This window comes from Rhinoderma darwinii, chromosome 4, assembly GCF_050947455.1.
Source record: "Rhinoderma darwinii isolate aRhiDar2 chromosome 4, aRhiDar2.hap1, whole genome shotgun sequence".
In the NCBI taxonomy this organism is placed as follows: Eukaryota; Metazoa; Chordata; class Amphibia; order Anura; family Rhinodermatidae; genus Rhinoderma; species Rhinoderma darwinii.
Genome location: NC_134690.1, coordinates 379,025,573 through 379,042,665, shown reverse-complemented (window position 1 = coordinate 379,042,665; position 17,093 = coordinate 379,025,573). Strand labels below are relative to the sequence as shown.

At 40.6% G+C, this 17,093-nt stretch overlaps 1 protein-coding gene across 2 annotated transcripts in view; it reads right to left on the bottom strand.

The window, feature by feature from the left end:
- Positions 1–16,435, bottom strand: part of KCNK12 (potassium two pore domain channel subfamily K member 12) — a 122,277-nt gene extending 105,842 nt beyond the window's left edge. For both annotated transcript variants that reach the window (XM_075864561.1, XM_075864562.1), the window contains exons 1-2: positions 16,098–16,435; positions 14,696–15,704 (exon numbers count right to left, since the gene is read on the bottom strand). In XM_075864561.1, the coding sequence (XP_075720676.1) occupies positions 14,696–15,038 (343 nt within the window). In that variant the 5' untranslated portion in view covers positions 15,039–15,704; positions 16,098–16,435. The remainder of the gene's footprint in view (positions 1–14,695; positions 15,705–16,097) is intronic.
- Positions 16,436–17,093: the final 658 nt, after the last annotated feature.

Below are 17,093 nucleotides of genomic sequence, written 5' to 3'. Positions count from 1 at the left end.
GGTCGGCGCTCAGCTGTTTCCGTCAAACTCCTCCTCCTTCTTGCGGCTAGGGGGAAAAGGGGACTGGGGTCACCCGTTCTGGTGATCGGTTGGGTCCCAGGTGTTGGACCGTACCAATCTAGCATTTTTCACCTATACAGTGGATAGGTGAAAAATACTGGAGGCTGGAAGACCCTTTTAAAATCCAGTAAAAGACCCTTGAAGCCCTAAGGGCAAGCCCAGACGTGGCGGATTTCTTCCGCCACTGTCCGCATCAATGCCGCACAGAATCTGCGTTGCAGATTCTGTTGTGGCTTTGCTTGAAATGGGCATTAAATTGATGCGGACTAGCCACTGCGTATTGAGGGGAAGAGGGCTTCCCTTCTCTCTATCAGTGCAGGATAGAGAGAAGGGACAACCCTTTCCCTAGTAAAAGTAACAGAAATTCATACTTAACCGGCCGTTGTCTTGGTGACGCGTCCCTCTTTCGCCATCCAGCCCGACCTCCCTGGATGACGCGGCAGTCCATGTGACCGCTGCAGCCTGTGATTGGCCTGTGATTGGCTGCAGCCGTCACTTGGACTGAAACGTCATCCTGGGAAGCCGGACTGGAGGAAGAAGCAGGGAGTTATCGGTAAGTAGGAACTTCTATTTTTTTTACAGGTTGATCTATATTGTGATCGGAAGTCACTGTCCAGGGTGCTGAAACAGTTACTGCCGATCGCTTAACTCTTTCAGCACCCTGGACAGTGACTATTTACTGACGTCGCCTAGCAACGCTCCCGTAATTACGGGTGCACACACGTAGTCACCCGTAATTATGGGTGCACACACGTAGTCACCCGTAATTACGGGAGCCCCATTGACTTCCTCAGTCTGGCTGTAGACCTAGAAATACATAGGTCCAGCCAGAATGAAGAAATGTCATGTTAGTAAAACCAATACGCTCCGTAGCACACATAACATCTGCATAACATCTGCGGACTTCATTGCGGAATTTTGAATCTCCATTGAAGTCAATGGAGAAATTCCGCAATGAGTCCGCAACAAGTCCGCAACAAGTCCGCAACAGTCAGTGTATGCTGCGGACACCAAATTCTGCACTGCAGCCTATGCTCCGCAGCGGAATTGTCCGCAACGTGTAAACGAACCCAACCACAAAGCTGTGGAAGGCAATGGAGAAACGTGTACGCTGCGGATTTCCGCTGCGGACTGTCCGCAGCGGAATTCCAGAGCAATTCCGCTACGTGTGGTCATGCCCTAAATGCATGCAAAATCTGTGGCAAATCTGCCTTAGGACACGTTCAGATGTGGTGGAAATTTTCCACTGCTGATTTTGATGCAATTTCAAGGCAATTACGCAACGAATCTGCAGCTAAATTGGCATATTTGAGGGATCATCCACACGTGGCGGATTTTGCAACGGACTTGCCACAGATTTCATCATTTGCATTGATAAGGCTGAAATCCGCAGTGAAAATCCTCTGCTTCTTCGCAACAGACTGTTCATGCTGCGGAATGTAAATTCTGCAACGCTAGCTATTTTCCGCACCGTTGTTTTCTGCAATGTCTGCACTGTTACTTAAACAGCTATAGAAACCAAAGAAAAAGTCTGCTGCAGATTTCCCTTGTGGCCCGTCCGCAGCGGAATTCCGCAGCAAATCTGCTACGTCTGAACGTGACCTTAGACTTTTTAAAATACACCTGTGATTTTATAAGCCAAGGTAAAGTAATTATCATATTGATCCCATGTAGTACTTCATTATTTTCTATCTATAGACACTCATTTCTTTTCTATAAACTTTGTTCCCTGTCCAGTGGGTTGTATAATAAAGATAAAGTGCAAATATCCTGAGACGGACAGAGAATTAACAAGGTAATAAATATTTCCATGAATAATCATTCTGAGAATCCATTATTGACAATGTACAATATATTGCCTTGATTGTACAGTGTTGTACTGCAGTGCGTTATAATGTCACATAATCTATTTTACAGCCAATGGATTGCACAAGCTCATTCATTCTGAAGTTAGATTTGTTCATCTAGTGCAGCCCCATGTTGTTTTATATTAAAAAAAAATCCAATTTTAATTTTAATGAGAATTTCAGTTATAGCAATACGTTTTCTTGAAAAACATTTTCTATTGAACACCTTATTATCACACATAGCAATAAGTTTTATCCAAGGTTGCATCTTGATTTTCAGCCCCTGAGAGGTTTTAGGGCTTATCCACACACAATGGAATTGCTACAGGAAATTCTATTTCCTGCAGCAATTCCGTTTTTACGACAGAAAATGTTGCGTTTTTTGCTGCGTTCTTCTCAATGTTGGGAGATGGTGACGTCTCCCCTGAAAAATGCAGCAATTCAGTCCACTTTCCGCAGCAGGAATTGACATGTTGCGGTATGACAAATACCCACCGCAGGTCAATTTAGGATTGGAAGTTTTACGCAGCATGTGGATGAAATTTGTTAAATTTTATCCCCTATGCTGCTACTGTATTCTGCTGCGTTTTTTCCGTCCGACATTACATCCGGAAAAAACGTGGCAATTCCGCAGCGTGTGGACAAGCCCCTAGCGTGCAGTCTCACGTGGCAGATTTTATTGCAGAAATTTTTTCTGACTGAAGGTCAGTACCATTCGCTTGAATGGAACGTGCAGAAATCCGTGCACCTGTTGCAGAAACAACCACATTCAGATAAATAGAACTGATTTTCAGTCACAAAAAAATTCTGCAACAAAATCTGCCGCATGTAAATCCACCGTCACTGGGAAAAATGTAGAGTTTAACCTTTTATCAACCACATGCTGTAAGGCCGAATTCAGATGACCTTGGTATACGTCTGTGTGATGGCCGTTAAAACGACGGCCAGCACATGTATTACAATGGAGCTATTCACACGGCCGTTGTTTTAACGAACCGTGTGAAGGGTCTGTTGAGTGGTAGAACATTAATAGACTCAAGTCTATGGGGATCCGTGAAAACGAGTCCCACACGGGTGCAACTCGGACGTGAAAAGCGGCTGTTCTTCACATCCGAGTTTGCACTCATTCACGTGAATCTGGCCTAAATGTAATGATTAAAACAAATTGGAGAATCAATTTATAAGACTTTATTTGAGTGGAAATTTTAAAAATTTAAAATAAAACAAATTGAAATTAGAAACATGTATTTTTTTTACTTTTTGCAGTTTAACTCTGATAAAACTAAAAAGGAAAAAAACCTAAAAATTATTAAAAAAAACAGCCCTAAAAATCACCCAATAAAGTTAGAGCCTTTGGGGCTAATTTATCTTTTTTCTTTGCCCTTTTCTGGGTATTTTGTGGTAAGAAATTATGATTTCTGGGAAAGGGGGTTGGCAACTGCAGCTCGACAAATTTATTTTTATTAAAAATTGTAATGGAAATCTACACCAGCTCCTAACTTCATTTTACACTATGGGTCGTAGCAAGGTAGAGGCCCGCACTGGGTCTAATACCTTACCTTGTTAAGACTAACTCCTGCACGCCTTCAGGCTTCCTCATCACTCTAGCGCGGCTCATACAATGAAATGACAATGGGCAGCATCAGGACGTTGTGTGTGACACAGCACTGATGACGTTGAAGTGCTGCATCGCATATAAGTCCCTGTCGCTCGACATCAGGACCTTGTATGAGCCACTCCAGGTAAAGGAGCCAGGAGGTGGAGAAGAAGAGCGGTGAGATATGTGTTTTTATTTTATTTTATGGGCAATGTGGGGGGTATTAATGGCACATGGCCACGGCCCAGCCGAAAGATGTGACACATTTATTAAGAGGCTTTTGCCTCTTATTAAATGTGTCGGAGTGTACTTCAACTTTTCGTTCTATTAAGACTGGTATATGATAAGCCAGTCTTAACAAATTACCCCCTTTAACTCAAGTCTCTGATCATTGAAAAGCAAATAACTCTGGTCATAAGGGTTATTCAGACGAACGGGATATACCTCCGTGCAACGCGCGTGATTTTCACGCGCGTCGCACGGACCTATATTAGTCTATGGGGCCGTGCAGACATGTGCGTGATTTTTACGCAGCGTTGGTCCGCTGCGTAAAAGTCACGACATGTCCGTTCTTTGAGCGTTTTTCGCGCATCACGCACCCATTGAAGTCAATGGGTGCGTGAAAACCATGCATGCCACACGGAAGCACTTCCGTGCGACCAGCGTGATTCGCGCAACAGCTGTAAAACTATGAATGAAAACAGAAAAGCACCACGTGCTTTTCTGTTTACAAACATCCATACAGGGGTGTGATAATGATGGCGGCTGCGCGAAAAGCATGCAACCGCGCATCATATGCCGATGCCACATGGAGTTGTTAAGTGCCTTTTGCGCAGGCAAAACGCTGTGTTTTTTTGCATGCGCAAAAATCACACGCTCGTGTAAATCCCGCCTTAAGGGATTAAAAAAAAAAACACTGATCAACTGTTAGGTCTTCATGTGCAGCTGGGTTAGCTTGTCTGCTATAGACAGTTCTACCGACCTACATGACCAAGTGTCTATTGTGGAAATGGAAATATGATTAAGATAAAGAAAAAAAAGCGGTGCAACTGTTTAACTACACTTCAAATTCTATCCTGTAAGCCGATCAGAGATATTGGGTATAAGCCCTAATTCACACGACCGTGTGTGCCGTCTGAGTCCCGCCTGTGATCCATGGAAACATAGGACATGTTCTGGTCTTTCCATGGATCGCAGAGTCGGGTCTGTTTTTACGGACCTGATTCACGCACTATAGTGAATGTGTCCATGTAAACTATCGGTTGCTACTCGGTTGTGTGCAAGAGGACTAATAAAATCTGGACCTAGAAAAATGTGCTAATCAAAAAAAGTTACCAAATAAGTGTAGAAGCGCTTTATGGGGCTTGATCATTACTTGTACTCCTTTAGAAAACCAGCTAACTCATTGGGACACAGTTACATGGTTACCTACAGAGGTTCTATCAGTGGGTCCCGAACTACTGAAGTTTTACCAATCACAACATTGATGGGGCATGTTCAGAGTTTTACTAGACATAGTGCCACTCTCCTCCATAATTTATCTCTGCCATTGCAGCTTAGTTGAAGTTCAACCCCATTCACTTGAATGTGTCTCGTTTACAATACCATATTCATTGCATGGATAAGAGTGACTGTGTCCGGTAAAACTTCACTGAGCGCTGCGGCCCCTTGAGACCAGAACAGAAGCTCCTTTATTTCCCTTGAAATAAGGCACATGCCCATGTAATGGTGAGGGGGAGAAAATCCCATCTTTAAGGTGAACAATATTGTACTTTGGCCCTTAGCGGCATTGTGCCCCTGTTGATGCTATATATATGTGCACTGTGACATATAATGGTTCTCGTGTTGTGTGCTTTTGTTCTCTATAGGTGACTTTCGAGGAGAAGAGGCGGTCAGTCCGGCCACTGTGTTATATGGCGTCTTATGTTATGTGGCCATTCCACCTGTGTATATATTATGTTGGTTAACATGTTTATATTGTAACTAAATGGTTCTTCCTTTGTACGGGCAATGGTGGTTGGCTTCTCAGTACTAAATTGTAGGCGTCGGGATGTACGGCCCAGGCGCCTTCTATAACTGTATTTTCCATGACATAACAGTGTGATGAGGTCAGCACATGGCTACGTTGTACCGTCACGCTGTGGGTGGCTCAACGTCTATAAAACGGTTGTGTTCCTGCCTACTGTTGTTCAGTGAAAGCTACAAATGTATCCCAAAAGAAGGATTGAACGCCCAGATAAATATATAAATATAATTGTATTAAATATATGACTCAATAAACAAAATAAATGACAAGCACAGTTTAAAGTGAGAGAGCAAGAGAGACAAGATGGAAACAGATGTCAAAAGACACAGAAAAAGATGCCTTACAGTATCTAGTCCCAAAATAATACATGCACTTCTGTTTTATTATGTTGGGACTAGATACTGTAAGGCATCTTTTCTGTGTCTTTTGACATGTCTTTCTATTTTGTTTATTGAGGCACATATTTAATAAAATGATATTGATAGATTTATCTGGGCGTTCTACATTTGTTTTGGGATACATTTGTTGGTGTTGCTGTCTGTTAATGAAGGACTCCTTTATGTTTTGTTTTGGGAGGTTATTTGTAGATTGTGTACTGTTGTTCAGTGTTCAGGAGGCAGAGATGGGACCTGAGCTGTATACAAAGATAGAGATGCGACGACACGTCGTTGCGCCTTTGGCTTAGGCCCTGGAGCGAGTTGTGGGTGGTAAGCAGTAGTCTCCCCACAGTATAGTGAATATCGCATAAGAAGTGGTGGCCGAGGCAGGAGCCTTCTCACGAGTAAGCACACAGCCCAGTTGTGGCATACTAGGCCTTTGAATTGGCAGACCAAACCCCCTGTATCAAGGAGGGGCGGCCTTGGTCCTTTCTGCGACATGCAGTCAGCCACCATCCACCTGACTGGAGCCGTAACTAAGCATTGTGCCTCTCGTGGAGAGAAGACTGAAGTATTCGTGTTGCCTGTGTGCATCATCATCAAATTAACGTTACGTTTGCAGCAAAACCTTCTGTTTCATTCCATCTTTTTCGCTACACCCCTATCAGGATCGTGCACCATCTAAGCCCCCACTTTACACCTATAAAGTTCAACCAGAAAAATAAACCTTTGTTAATCCTGGTTGATGAAAGCAAAGAACCCTCCTAAGATGTCATCTAAAGAAAAGAAAAAAATCATTCTTGACCTTTATTGGAGATCAGACTGGATCAAGATTTACATAAGCAGTTTTAAAAACGTAAAGGTAATGTCTCGTGCATTTAATATTATTTGATGTTAGCTATTAAACAATTGTATTCATTCCCTGGATGCAGCCACATTGGAAACAAAAACTTTGTTCCTGTATTGTAAGGGTATGTTCACACGCAGAGTCAAAAACTTCTCAAAATACGGAGCTGTTTTCAAGAGAAAACTGCTCCTGATTTTCAGACGTTTTTTGTGCCACTCACGATTTTTGCTGCGTTTTTCACTGCGTTTTTTACGGCCGTTTTTGGAGCTTTTTTCAATAGAGTCTATGGAAAACGGCTCCAAAAACGTCCCAAGATGTGTCCTGCACTTCTTTTTCGCGGCCGTTTTTTTTACGCCGATTTTTCAGCCGAAAATAGGCCGTGTGAACATACCCTTAGGGCTTCTCAAACTTTTTTTTCCTGGGGCCTTCCTTGTCAAACAATGATGACGCCTAGGCCTCTACAGAAGTCAACATCCATAAAGGGACACACAGGGTGCCCCGTACCAGCCACAGTGCCACCAGTCAGCACCAAACCTACCTTCTTCATTCTCATGCCTCTTTTGCCACATGAGGTAAGTTAACTGGTTACCTCCTGTTCCTGTGCCAATCTGCACAAGAGAATGTTTTCCTGGATGAAGCAAACTGTGTGATAGATCACTTTTCCTGGAACAGAGTCATATCTTGTGACAGTGCTGAATTCTGGACTCGTCAGGATGGCATGCTGGGTGGTGACACTGGTGCCTCACCAGTAAGGACTGCCTCACAGTTTGAGAAACATTGGTATAGACAGTATAGCAGAATGTGTGCTATATGGCAGCTGCGATTAACGGAAATCAATTGAAAGAAAATGTCATAGATTAGTACTCTCCAAGAAGTGATGGAGTACAACCCCTCCCCCATAGACCAGGGAGTGACAGGGGAGCTGCATACAGAGCCTTATTTGTGTATATAGTGTATAGTGTTACTATCCTGTCTTATCTAGACCCCCAGCGGTACTGCAGAGCTGTCATCGACTTGCCCCATCTAGTAATAATGGGATGAGCCTCTTCATCCTGTTTGGTACAAACAGCAACGCTGAGCTGCGGAAACCAGGAAATGTCAACATACTGTGACTGCTCTAGTGCCCAGTGTGAAAACTGGAATATTTCAAGATTATTTTTTTTTTACTGGATAGTAATGGGGTATTCTACACATTAACCATTCATCACATATCCACAAAATAAATGTTACATTAGTGGGAACTTACCACTGTGACCCCCTGCAATTGCTAGAATGGGGGACCCTGTTCTCCTATCACTCCCTACCAGCACATCTGTGGTGGAGAGGAGTTGTATGGAGCAGTGTCTGAGTATGCACAAAGTTGCTCCTTTCAAATTTTCTTTGAGAGGTACAGAAACAGTCGAGCATTCTGACTTGGTTGTTTCCATACCTCCCATTGGAGTGTATACAGCGGCAGTGAATATACTCAACCACCACTCCAAACAACTCCTACCCATTGCAGACGTACTGGTAGGGAGTGATGGAGGAATGGGTCCTCAAGTCTTAGGGTATGTTCACACGGCAGCGTCCGTAACGGTTGAAATTACGGGGCTGTTTTCAGGAGAAAACAGCCCCGTAATTTCAGCCATAATGGCATGTTGAGGCGCTATTTCTCTGCGTCCATTACGGACGTAAATGGAGCTGTTTTTTAAATGAAGTCCATGGAAAACGGCTCCATTTACGTTTGAAGAATTGACAGGCACTTCTTTGACGTGGGCGTCTTTTTTACTCCCCGCCTTTTGACAGCAGGGCGTAAAAAAAAAGCCTGTGTGCACAGAACATCGTAAGACCCATTCTAATGAATGGGCAGATGTTTGCCAATGCTATCGAGGCGCATTTTGAGACATAAATCGAGGCGTAAAACGCCAGAATTACGTCCGTAAATAAGCCGTGTGAACATATCCTTACAATCATTGGGATCCCAGTGGTCGGTCTTACATTGATTTAGGCTTTATCAACTATCTAATGGATTAAAGATAAATGTTAACAACTGGAATACCTCTTTCATTTTTTTCTACTTTGATGCCCTTTTCCGTACTGTTTCCACACCAGGGCTTCCTTTTTATTAAGTGGTGACCAGGACTAATGCACGTAAAATAAGGGCACACTAATGCTCTGAAGCATGGTGGCATAGTCTCTTCTAGTATCCTGCTGATCTTACAAGTAGCAAAATCAAGTATCACGATGAGTTGTACCAGATTATCAACTCAGCGCTACAGCCTATGACAAACTCACCCCTACTACATCTATAAAAACAATGGACATATTCTTTGAAAGCATTCATTCAAGCAAACCTACCTCTGATCGGGATGTATTAAAGTCTAAAACAGTGGAAATGTTGTACACCTTATTTTATAAATTGTTATTAATCTACTGAAAAAGAAATGGCATGCACCATTATCTGCATACAACAAACCATGAAATCTACGAATTAATACTTTTTACTTAGGCTATAAAGATCAGCTAATGTCTTCACCAGTGCACAACAGATAGGAGTCCATTCCAAATAAAAAATTATTTACACTAAGAACCCATAATAACTGTAGATATTTAAGACATGATAATAATAATAATAATAATAATAATAATAATAATAATAATAATAATAATGATCATATATATTAATTTGGCATTTTAGTGTGTGTTGCAGTAGTCCAGGAGGGAAGCACTAAGGTTCTAATCAGCACAACTATAATTATTCTGAATGAAGAATCACCTATAAATATGTCTTCATCTAAACACGGAAACTATAGGATGACACCATTTTTTGTTCTTTTTCTGGGAACTGTTGGTGAGAAGATCCCCAATATGTACTATATGAGGACTTATTTTTAAGAAATTATAGCCCTATACAGTACTCTGCTGGCACTCTGATGAGAATCTCTGCACCATTTCTATATTATAGTACTGAGTGGGCACTACTATATGCCACCATTGGTGGGGCTATCTGAATAATTCCTATATGATTATGAATTGCAGTATAGGCACAGTGGAGATATTTTAATGTAATGTTATTGTATACCCATTTAAGCATGTTTTCTCCTCGGGACCATGTTTGCTGGGTACAGCAGGACACCAGCTAGCTGTCAGCCATTAAAGTGGTTGTCTGGTTTATAAAACCCATTTTCAATTACCCTTTCAGGGCTTAATGAGTTAGTAGATGGGGGCCCCTCATTTGGAACCTTTGTCAGGGCCTCAGGAACTGCTAGAAAAAAGAAAATATCTCTTTCTCTCTCTCTGGAGGACCCAACATGTCCGTGCATTACATGGATAGCCGTTAAGTTCAGTGGGCACCATGTAATGCTTCTTTTCCCCTGTGGTGGCACAATAGAGAATTGATCGCTTGTCACAGGTCATAGAAACGAAAAGATGGATTTAGCACTTTAAAGAGAGACCAGCTTTGCCATTACAGTAAAGTATTCTGACTGTATATCTAGCTGTGGGTGATGTTCACTGCTTGGTGAAATGTAAGCATAGAGGGCAACGTAAGAGAAAACGAATAGGGAGATTGTAGTGGGTCTTCCTTTAAGTGCTTCAACAAGGACTACTCAGCAGAAGGCATGCCACAGGCTACCACAGCACAGCTAATTGTCTGTGATAATCCATCAATCTGACTGACATAAACAATTAAATGTGCATTCCTATAAAATGGAAAAAAAATAAAACAATCACAATGCGACTACCTGAGTGTCAGAATTTGACAGAGAATGAGTACACCCAAGCAACCCCCAACTACAAATATACTTCGTCAACTGTCTGGAGAATTAAAGTGGCTGTCTTAACTGGACAACTCCTTTTTCAAAGAAGATGCCCTGGGCGATTATCTGCAGGACATGGCCGAACTGAGTCTGCCAATTGGAAGGCGCTCTTTCCAACAGTTCTACACTCTGGCTCAAAGGGAAATCACGAGTTGGGGATCTCTCTCTATAATGTCCATTTGTCTGACATTGGTCATCCAGATGGGACAACCTCTGTACATATAGTGGAAAGTCTAAAGGATCAGCCATAGTATCATTAAAAGGACAATGAAAGGTGGAAACTCTCAGGGACCACCCATAGTTTCATTAAAGGGAATACTCCTTGCCGGATATCCAATTAGACCCTTTTGAACAAATACAATTATGAAAGGAACCTCTGTTGTGTTAAGTAGGTCCAAGGACCTTGACATTAGGTCAAAGGACAATAGGTGGCCATTTAATGGATGGACTGTCTTTGATTTTAATGAGCATTTTGCAATACTTAATTTTCCCTGAAAAAATAAGCATTTTCATTGTGGTTCCCCTGGCAATAGCAGAATGTCCAGCATGACTACAGGTGACCCATTCATTGAAAAGGATCGTCCAGAATAACCAAGCCCTTTAATAAGGTAATGGCTGTTTTCGTGCTATAAGAGATATGGATCTAATGAACACCTGATCTTTGCAGAATTATCCATCATAAGTGGCTTGACGTCCTAATTTGTTGAAAGACTTTACTGTTCTACTACACGCTATGCGAGCGATCACTTTCCCATGTTTCCTGTTGTTTACTTTCGTGAAATGATTCACTGCAATGTCTTCGATTTGGTTTCTGTTTATGTATGAATTATAATAATCGTATTTCCTGAACTGCAAGAACATTGTGATTTGAGCGCTGTGCATTATTAAGATATTTCACATCATGGTTGTATTTAGAGCAGATCTTTGTCCTCAGTACAAGGACATATTATAATAACTGGTGATATTGATAGGTGTCGTATCCTGCTGAAAGAGACACAGATATACTTGACAGCTATATTGAATTTAATATAAAGACTGGGACATACATGCAATGGCTACTCATAGTCAATTTCTACTTAAAGTGGAGATTCATTCTTCAGCCTGAATTCAGCTGATGGATTTGTAGGGCATTGGTGAAGAATTTGAATTCTCTGCAACCTTCATATCGTAAGGTTTATAAGGGAGTGATTCATACCTTAACTTAATGTTTATAGTGACAAAGACAGTTCTGACAAAACATTAGATGTGATGATGGACCGTTTTAAAAAACGGGGATATCCGACGAGACTCTTGGACAAACATAGAGCCAAAGTTGACAGAATGGATAGGACGACACTGTTAGAACCAACTGATTCAGCAACGGAATTAGGTCGTGTTCCTTTTGTTTCTACCTACACGGAAAGTAGCAAAGAGATCGCTAATGTGATCAGGCGACATTGGCCCATGTTGGGCAAATGTCTTCCCCATGTCAATGAATTTACCAGACCTCCACTCTTTTCATATCGTAGACCACCGTGTCTTAAAAATAAGTTAGTCAAAGCCGATATTGGCCCTATTATAGCCAAGAAACAAATGTTTCTATCCAAACCGAGACTTGGATGTTATCCGTGCTTGTGCTGTGTCAATTGTAACCTTATGTATAAAGGGCAAATCTTTGAACATCCTGGCACAGGCAAACAATTTCACATTAGACATTACTTAACATGCAACAGTGATTTTGTTATTTATGTATTGCAATGTCCGTGTAAGCTTCTGTACGTGGGTGAGACCACTTTAGATTTAAAAACCAGACTCAACCAACATAGGTACACCATCAGGAAAAAGAGGTTGGATCTTCCTGTATCCAAACATTTTTCCGACCTTGGACATACCGAACAGCATCTTAGATTTACAATTCTAGATCACATTCCACTACCTAGAAGGGGCGGTGACAGGACTAAACTCCTGAAACTAAGAGAACTTCAATGGATTGGGAAACTGGATACTTTAAAACCAAGGGGTTTAAATGTTGATTTCGCTTTAGGTGGTTTGATGTAGACCCCTTACATTGAGTCCCAGGGGTGGTATGCTCTGACCTCTTGTTCCGTATATTTGACAAGAATATTTTATTGATTATATACTAACTCTGTTTCTCTTTTTCCAGATGAAGATTCATCATTTGGGATATCACCTATATGGATCGGTTGGATCATTGCTTTATTTCGTTTTTATGACTGATTATCCTGGTGCTATACTGTATGGTACTGTGATTAAATTTATGTAATCTGGGTCCGGGGATGACTGGTGGTGATCATTGACGTATATGCTCCCATGTGACCATAACCCGTCTTTGACATAAGTGCTCTCCGGTTTCGCTCCCTATACACGTCCCATGTTGCTATTGGGGGGTTTTGGGATTGCGCTTATTTGCATTTGTGTGTTTCCACACGCATTTGTGACAGTGCTTTCCCTATATGAGAGTGGCAGGGATCGGCGTTCTGCTGATCTATGTCCTCCTTTCCTTCCTCTAGCTCACTCTGGACGGTGTCTCCTTACTGGATAAGAGCTTCTCTAAATGTCGGGGTTCATGATATCCATGGACCTGTATGTCTACCACCTCTGTCCTCGTCCGGCTCACCAGTATTTTTTTAGGCATACTACTGAATAATTGCCTTTACCTCACTATAGCCAGTACCCAAGATGGCGCCGATGCACTTAGTTGCGCAGTGCGCATGCGCCGAGTACGTCACTCGTTTTTGGTGACCTTCGCCCTCAGTCATATGTCCGCGCATGCGCGGTTGCGCCTCGTGGATGCCGCTATGGCGGCTGTATGATCTAACATCCCCAGGTGATATCCCCTTGTTTTTAACTTGTTTTGATCTTGATTATGTACACATGTGTGGACATTATCACCATTTACACATATTAGATGCATTAATACGTTAATGTATCCCTCAGCACTTTTTGTACTATTGCTCTCTGTTTATATGTGCATCGATATATTATCACCATTGATTTGTTTACACTATATTTATATCTCTATACAGTATGTTCTGATTTGTATTTGATTACTGTTATTAATTGCTTCAATTGTGAACCTGTTTTATACCACTGTTGTTCCACTTGTCATTTGCTTGAGAAAGGCTCTAGTGGATAGAGCTGAAACGTCGCACTTAGGGTTAATAAAGTACCCTCTTTTTCACTGATTCCGATGGTGTGCTGCCTACTTTTTTGTTCGCTGTAGATATTGAGAGCTTTGGTCTGCTCCCTGGGGCCTGCACCCACACTCTTCTATCGGTGCTGCTGGATCCTTTTTTTGTTTCTGTATATATATATATATATATATATATATATATATATATATATATATATATAAACACTATTTTAAAACCTAGTTACTAATCATATATAATGTATATATCAGCATTTACACACAAACTCTGCAGCAAATGTCAAATGTGGTTCAAATCCTACAGACAAACACTGCATGCTGTAGATATTGCACAATAGAGAATCTATATAATGCCTATAGAGGGCACCCTTGCAATTTGTTTTTCATTTCAGTCGTCATGACAACATACATTAAAACATGCTACAGTGTACATACATCATTTTGCTGATTTGTAACTTTTCATACAATGCATCTATTGATAAAATGTATGAACACACTAACAAACAGTGTCTGGTGAGGAAAAAATGATAGATAGATAGATAGATAGATAGATAGATAGATAGATAGATAGATAGATAGATAGATAGATAGATAGATAGATAGATAGATAGATAGATAGATAGATAGATAGATAGATAGATAGATAGATAGATAGATAGATATGTATGTATAGCTAGAAGAAAAACAGGCATAATATAGAAATATTTACAGATAGATAGATAATAGACATAATATAGATACATGTAAGATAGATAGATAGATAGATAGATAGATAGATAGATAGATAGATAGATAGATAGATAGATAGATAGATAGATAGATAGATAGATAGATAGATGAAAAACAGGCATAATGTAGAAATATTTACAGATAGATAGAGTCACTAGAATGGATTATTTAAGGTGGAATAAACAAAATTCTATTATACAAATATAAAATATGTTACTGAAGAAAAGTTCCGCTTGCACATTTACACCAAAGAGAGAATCTTACCTATAGTTGAGACTACTGTTCCTACAAAGTACAAGGCTCCAGTGAAGTCCCACCTTGGTCTGAGAGCATCTGCCCTGATTCCTGCTGCCATTGCTGCTTCATAATCTCTAAGGAATGACCGCAGCTCTAGAAGACTGATATTAAACGACTCACTGAAGTTCTTCAAGATCCTGTCCCACCGGTTATGAGCTGTATTTTCAGATGGACTCTCTATAGTAGAAAAAATTGTGGCTCCTGCTATTAGATAAAGTACAATGAAAATGGCTAAGAGAAGGAATCTCCCGTTGTCTTCATTCAGTGGCAGTAAGCAACAGCAGCTTTTAGTTCTCCTGCTAGACATCATCCAAATTTCAGCACCACTGGGCAGCTGGACAGCAACCAACACCTCGTTAGATAGAGAGGCATTTGACCACACTTCATAAGGAGACAATCCACAAAGAGTAATTTGCCTTTTATTCTGCAAGTTCCAGAGAACAGATGGAAAAGCTATAACTCTTCCTAATTTCTCACTTTACATTGTATCTATGTCTGATGTGTTTGGGTGACATTGACAAATCAAGTCTTAATGTAAAGCCCATTGGGATCTTCAGCCTGTGGTTCTTTTGTGCTGTAGTTAGTGATACACCACATGGCATCTCAAGGTAAAATGCAACGTCTCAGATCTTGAGCATCCCTTTGTCCACTGACCATGCATGCATATAGTTTTATGGCACTTGATAATGTTGCATACTCTAATGATACTGGAGAGATTGTTTTATAATATAGCTCAGTCCTAGCAAATATAATATTCAATGGTTACATATTCACACGCCTCCATGTATAATATTTTATCCTGCCCATGACCTTCAATGTAAATCCTTCTCCTTACAAAATTGTATCCGTTTCGTCCTGTTCCGTTTGTTAAAAGGAAATTTAGACATTGCAAAACACATCCATTGCATGTATCTTCATTACAGCCCAGCCACTGCGACTTCTGCAGATATATGTATATGTTCTCTTCTTGCTGTACCTTAAATCACAAATAATAATTGGGCTTGTAAACTTTTGTATTGTGTCATGTCAACGACAAGATGAGAAAGACAGGTGTGACAAAGTTTCACATTCACTCAATGAATTAACACTTCAATACCTTACAGCTCTCTCAGGTAGATCATTCACTTAATACTCCTAATATACAAAGCACGCAATATCCATACTAAGGTTATACTAAGGGTAAAGCAACATCACAATAGGTACAAAGCAGCGATACAATGCAATGTTATGCAAATCAATAATGCTGTTCCCATATTTTGAAAACACCATATAGAAACAATAGTATCAATAATTAAATAGCTATAACTCTGATCAATTGGTTATTGGAAGGTTATATGCTGTATAGCAGTCATTGGTGCAAGCCACATACCTTGAGCCTGGGGTGATCTTTTATCAGAGAAGGTTCCTTATTGCAGCCATAGGATATAATGTATCATTTGAGGGAAATAATTAAGGCGTTTTCTCTTAGTTGAAGAAATACTTGTGTCTTCCTGTAGACAGAGCTGTGTTTCTCCCATTTGCTTGCTCTGGGTTGCATAATCAGCTTAGTGTAGTGTAGTTTGCTGTGCAGTTTGCAGGCTGCTTGGCTCCCTCACTTCAGCACCTTGGAGAGCGCACTGTTCCACTGAGGTCAGCAGTCATCTCCAGCACTGAGGAGGGAAGGGGCTGCTGCAGGCTATATCATCCCTGGATCCTCCACTCCTCCACTACCAACAGTGCAGTTCAAGGGCTGCTCTTCTTATGGAAGCAGAATACATAAGGAGAGAAGGAGAGGATTATTGAACTTGCTGTACATGGAATTATAGAGCAACTGTAGAGAGAGAATGTAGCTCTGCCAATTCAGAAAGACAAATACAAAGCATATTTACAACAAAAAATATTTATCAAATGGGATTCATATATGGAGATGCAGCAGAGCTGAATTTGTCAGTTAACTGTTTTCTAAGATAACAAAGTATGTTTACCTGTGGTTCTTGGAAACAAAATAACAGTATTGGATATCATAACAAGATATGCCAAATGACAAACCCGACTCTGCTACATAATAATAATAATAATAATCTTTATTTATATAGCGCCAACATATTACTACATCTATCTATCTATCTATCTATCTATCTATCTATCTATCTATCTATCTATCTATCTATCTATCTATCTATCTATCTATCTATCTATCTATCTATCTATCTATCTATCTATCTATCTATCTATCTATCTATCTATCTACCTCTCCCTATCATCTATCTATCTATCTATCCATCTATCTATCTATCTATCATTCATCACATATCTATCTATCTATCTATCTATCTATCTATCTATCTATCTATCTATCTATCTATCTATCTATCTATCTATCTAT